Source organism: Rana temporaria, chromosome 1 (assembly GCF_905171775.1).
Source record: "Rana temporaria chromosome 1, aRanTem1.1, whole genome shotgun sequence".
NCBI lineage: Eukaryota > Metazoa > Chordata > Amphibia > Anura > Ranidae > Rana > Rana temporaria.
In genome coordinates this window covers 274,930,100-274,936,099 of record NC_053489.1, presented here as the reverse complement: position 1 = coordinate 274,936,099, position 6,000 = coordinate 274,930,100, and the positions used below count along the sequence as shown (strand labels likewise).

Here is a 6,000-nt window from a genome sequence, read left to right as displayed (position 1 = left end):
CGGTAAGTGGTTAAAGGAAACAATCACTCATCCACGTACAAAATTGCTGAATAAGATACTTTGCAAGTTCAAATCCTGTGAGTGAACAAGTGCTTTTATACCCATCATGTTTCAACATATTACAAAATGATTACGATGCATATTTCTCAGCCTGCAAAATGTTTCTATAAAAAAATGCTATTAACTAAACTTAATTTCAACAACATTTGTATTTGGGGAAAAAAGTAAATACCAGAAAATAGTGTATTATGTTGTTTTATTCAGACATAGTAATGAAGTATAGACTTCATTAACAGAAACCGAAAGTCTTTGCTTTTAGAAAAACATTCATAATGGACTCTATGGAAGGCTTACAATATGATGCAAAGTTTACTGCTCACTAAAAGTTTTCATCTTAAAATAAATAGATCAGGTGTGTGTGATGGATGTGCAGCATCATCCCAAAACGATAATGTAATATTTAAAAAGGGGGGGCAGCAGCACAATAAGTTTTGGGTTCTAGGACCCACAAGAAGCCAATTACACATGGCTGAAATACTGAGCAGGCTCATCATATGTATCTGCTTAATAAAAAAAAAGGAATAAACCAGAGTAACAGAAGCAAAATAATTCTGCATAACTATTTGCAGGGACGTGTCTATCGCTAGTTAATCACAGAAGTGGAAAAACCTTTTAGTATTAGAGAAGACTAAAAACCAAAAAAAAAAAAAAATTGTTCCCATGGGCTGCACTTTTTCACAGATTTGATTAGGATGCCATTAAATGGCACCACCCATCTAGACTGACTACATAGAATGGAAACATAAAAAGCGTATACACCTAATCCTCTTAGAAAGGCATTTTAATTGTATATACATACACTTCAAAAATGGTTCTTCATAAATTCTGGATCGACAGTCAGATTTTTGAAATGGAAAGAAATGTTTTGAAAATAAATTGAATGACAGTCACACTACAAGAGCAAGTTATGAGGACAGAATACTGTCTTGAGAAAGAGGATTCAGACTTTAAAACTTACAAGATTCAGAATTATATAAACTAATCAGGCGTCAAGTTACTGTGCATCTGCTATTTCAAATAACATTTACAACTTGACTAGACCTATCACAGTGTAGTAAAAGAATAGACAGTCACAACCTTGGTAAATGCAAGTAATTACAAATCCTATATACACCATGAAAATCAATTTACATATTGACAGTTACAAAATAAAAATGCTGTTGGTACTAAAGACTTTACTGTAGGAAAACAAATATATGTACATTTTTACAACTGACCTTCAACAAAAATAAAAATTCTACGAAGCACAGAACCTTGTATTTCAAGAATCTGATAAGTTGCCATGTTGAGAATATCTGTGAGCTCACAAAGAGTCACATTAAATGTAAGACAAAAATAGCTGCTTAAAAAAAAAAAAAAAGTTTTCAGCAGACATATTAAGACATATGTTCATTATATGTTGACTTCAGCTTGTTCCAGGCAGTCATATCCACATTGGTAGGAGATACAGCAAGTCCATATTGCATTTTCTTTATATACACAGGCAAAATTTCATGATCAGGATTAAAAAGTCTGCTTGTTCTTCCTACTGATATGCAAAAGTATATTTTGGCCCAAATAATTTGTACAAAATAATAATCTAGTCTTTCAGTAGATCACTTCATACACTGTAGCCTTCTTGTCCCCTGATCCAGTGACAATGTATTTATCATCTGCAGAGATGTCGCAGCTCAGCACCGACGAGGATTCTTTAGACTACAAAAAAACAGCACAGATTAATCCACACTTCTTATACCCAGGTGTGTTGCAGTGTATATTCAAAACAAATGCATATATGCCAACACTTACCTGGAATATGCTTGCTCCATATGGCGTTCTCCAGGCATTAAGAAGGTTGTCTTTCCCTGTGCTCACAAACCATTTACCTGAGCAAACAAAATCAAAAAGACGTTACATGATGAACACTAAAGTAGGATGAAAATATGACTCTCAAAAGCTGCTCGAGCCACGTAATACTTTTTTGGAGAATTGTCTTTTCATTAAAGTGGAAGTTAAAGTGGTTGTAAAGGCAGGAAGTGTTTTATCTGAATGCATTCTACACATTCAGATAAAAAGCCTTTGTGCAGCAGCTGGCCCCAGCACCCTCTAATTCTTACCTGAGCCCCATTTTTATGCAGCAATGTTCACCAGTGCCTCGGACCTCCTGATTGCCAGAGACACAGCAGCAGCACCATTGGCTCCCGCTGCTGTCAAAGTCAGTTAACCGATCAGGAGAGAAATGGGGATGGGCTGAACCAGGGCTCAGTGTCTGAATGGACACACAGAGCTGCAGCTCGGCTCAGGTGCCCCATAGCAAGCCCCTAGCTGTGGGGGCACTCGACAAGTGGGAGGGGCCAGGAGAGCTGAAGAGGGACCCGAGAAGAGGAAGATCTGGGCTGCTCTGTGCAAAACCATTACACAGGGCAGGTAAATATAATAGGTTTGTTATTTTTATAGGAAAAAAATAAGACAGGCTTTACAATCACTTTAAGGCTAAACCTATGCTCAGCCACATTCTGAACCTAATCTATCTAGCCCTGTAAGGGAAAGATCGCTATACTTGCCTATTCTGAAGCCACTTGTCAGGTCTCCAGCAGCGCTCTGTGTGCAGGAGAAAGCCAACAAAGGCTGGGAAGCGACATCACCCATACAGTTACTGTGGGGCTTCCTTTGTCGACTGCCTTGCCTAGACACTGAAGCCCTCGCTGATAATTGGGGCTGGACCAGAGTGGCTGTAGAAGAGTTTAGTATAGAGATGGTTTTCTTTACAGGGCTAGGATTAGGCTTAGAATCTGTCTCAGAGTGGGTTTAGAGTTAGTTAGGTTTTGCCTTTATTTTCCACTTTAAAATTTTTAAAACAAAAACTGGACCACAGTAGATGCCAAGTATACAAGCCCAATATTCCATGTTGCATATATAAAAAGTGTGTTATGAAAGAGATATCAAGGTATCAATTAGATTTTCAGGTGGAAGTTTAGACTTTTAGGTGAAAATACAAGGAAAAGCATTGCCATGTACTGTATATTTTGAGCTTTAATTCAGTTAAATCAGCAAGGCACAGTGGTCTACATTAGTCACAGCATGAGAAAAGATGCAACCCAGAAAGCTGTTCAGGCTGCCCGACAACCAATGACATCACTGGTTGTTAGGACGTGGGTAAATGGCTCGCATAGCTTTCCAGGTTACGAACTTTAGTACAGATAGTAGCAGGGAGAAGGGGAGAGCCAGGAGGAGGTGCATGCTACATTCTCTTCCTCCTCTCTCTATACAGGAAACACCAGATCGTTCTCAGATCTGAACGTACAGGGAAGGCACAGCTTGCCCCTTTTGCCGTGGTTCCCCTGAGAACTCTTTGCGGCACCCCAGTTGAGAAACACTGCCCTAAACCAAAAATTTAATATATTGCAGCTTACCAATCCTTAGATGTGGTGGCTGTATAATTTTAGGCTTTTTTCCCCATTTTCACCTGGGATCTGGCCAGTAACACCACCTATATCAGAGTGCCCCAACTCTGGATGAATGATCATAGGGGGCACTTTTGGACAAGATCATTGTCAGTCTCGGGGGAGGGGATTTTTCGATGTACTAGCAGATATAAAAACACTAACAAATTGAAGCTGAACGTCAGCTAATATTTTACATGCATATACAGCAGTATTTTTCGTTTATGGATAAACATTTTAAAGACAGGCTGATCATTGTAAGGATCCCTGCTAGTAGTAAATGGTTTCCCTCATCTCTATAGCCAATACATTCTGCTGGAGAACTTGTTCTGTTGAAAAACAGACTTGGTGGTTGGATCACCCAGAAGAAAGCATAAAATGTTTTTACGAATGCAACCATCAGATCTAAGAAATAGTAAGCTGCAATAATAAAATATTTGCTTTTGGGTTTATTACCGCCCCAAAGATGCTGCTTGCAGGACTTTTTGAAACCCCAGTGTGAAAGCACTCAGACTTTTACATTCAGGCGGCATGGGAGGCGGTTTTCAGGCACTTTACAAGCAATATTTCTAGCACTAAAACGCCTGAAAAACACCAGTGTGAAAGGGGTCTAAAAATGTTGCCCAAAAGTACTGTAGAACAGGGGCATTCAATAAGTGGTTAAGCCTGACCTACACACTGGCTAAAGAATCTACCCTTTTCCGGTTTTAGAACATGTCACATTTAGGTCTCATGCACACTGGATGTTGTACAGCTGCTTCTAGGGGCGTCTGACCCTTTCCTGCCTCTAAACGCCCTCCATGTTGGCCTATGTGTTCATGCATACAGAGGCGTTTAGTGGCAGGAGCTTTTAGAGGCAGGAAAAAAGACGTCACTGCTAGCGCATCCGAGAGCAGCAGAGTTAGGGCAGAGAAAACAATTGCTGCTGCTAAACGCGCTTAAATGCTAGTGCTTGAACATTATTTAATTTCAATGGCCAGAATTAAAGCCCAAAAGCTTGATGCCTGTAAAAACTCCTAAAAGCGTTAGACACTTTTACAAGTGTCAGGCAATTTTTTCTGCACAAACGCTGCTGGCTTCTAGGAGAGTTAAAAAAACATCATGTATGCATGAGGCCTCAGTATATTAAAAAAACACACGTAAAATACACAACCATTAATGTTACTGTCCCTATATGCCCCCACATTTTTTCTTTTACACTTACCACAATACGCAAACTTTAGCGACAACACACAGCTCTCATGTAGATGCAGCTGATATTTATCCGGTTTATTTACATGCAGGACTTCCACATTACTGCTTTCCATTCCTACTGCAAGCCATTCCCCAGTTGGACAGTATCCAAGGGAGAAGATCTAAATATAGAACAAAACACAAAGCGTGTTTAAAATATCAAAGGCTAAACATAAGAAAAGAGGTACTCACATGAGAAATCACATTCTCTGTACAGGCCAATAATAGGACAGTCAAGCAGTCTAATGAGTACAGGACCAGCACATTAGTGAACTTCCTATAATTACCTGACAAGCTTGGAAATTTTAAGCCAAGACAAAACCATTTGGACTAAATCATCAGAGCACACAAAAGAATGGAGCCAAGGCACTCAGCTTCCAACATGCATATGCTTTCAGTATATGATGTAACATTGTCTTTCTGAAAGACGATGGGCAGAGATCTTTCTGGGATTTTTTTTTCCATCCCACTAATTTAATATCAACAGTATGCAGATCGAAAAAGAACCCCATTGAAAGAAAAAAACTCAAATATTTTTTTAAATAGTCACTCAGCCTCTCTGTACTAGCAGCCAGTAGTGCCTTGAACATCAGCATTCAGATTTGGAGAGGAACAGACAGCGCTATAAGCCAGGTAGGCTTTACTACACTGCACCAACTCTAAATCCTTACAAATGGATCTTGCTAATTGGAGAAGCTGACCTAATCCCTGAGCTGCTTTTACTTCACCCAGTTGCATTGCTTTTTACTGTAGTCTAGTAAAACTGAAGAATGTAGTAAAACCGAGTGTCTGGAAGGAGTATCTGGGTTAAACTTGAGTTATACATTTTAACAGGCGAGACCGTTTCCACATATATTTCATCATTGTATTTTGCAGTTTGCCAGTCAGAACAGGCAATCCATTGCTCCACACAACTATTGATCTCTATTCTATCCTACTGCGTAGTTGTGAGACAGCTTCTTAATATTCTGGATGTAGAAATTGGTCTGAAAGGGGTGTGTGTACCAAAGCTGTTAAGTTGACAATAAATGTTGCCAATACTTTTTTTTTTTTTTTAAATAAAAAAACAAAAACGCAACCACAACAGTTTTCCTCTACCACATTAAAATTGTTTAAAGCAGATCTCCAGCTTTACGTTCTAATTATTTTGTTTGGCCCATTACCCCACCAAAACTACTCATTACACTAACATGTGGGTGGGGTAATGTCACATTCTCTGCCTGGTTGGTTGAGCTTTGCTCAGCCTGATGCAATTTTGTTCCAGGTGCGAGACAGGTGGTCGTGT

The 6,000-nt window shown here is 39.2% G+C and overlaps 1 protein-coding gene across 4 annotated transcripts in view; it reads right to left on the bottom strand.

Annotated features, from left to right (window-relative positions):
- Positions 1-239: 239 nt before the first annotated feature.
- TLE1 (TLE family member 1, transcriptional corepressor) overlaps positions 240-6,000 on the bottom strand; it is a 79,044-nt gene continuing 73,283 nt past the window's right edge. For all 4 annotated transcript variants that reach the window (XM_040355674.1, XM_040355681.1, XM_040355658.1 and 1 more), the window contains exons 18-20: positions 4,687-4,837; positions 1,849-1,925; positions 240-1,755 (exon numbers count right to left, since the gene is read on the bottom strand). In XM_040355674.1, the coding sequence (XP_040211608.1) occupies positions 1,648-1,755; positions 1,849-1,925; positions 4,687-4,837 (336 nt within the window). In that variant the 3' untranslated portion in view covers positions 240-1,647. The remainder of the gene's footprint in view (positions 1,756-1,848; positions 1,926-4,686; positions 4,838-6,000) is intronic.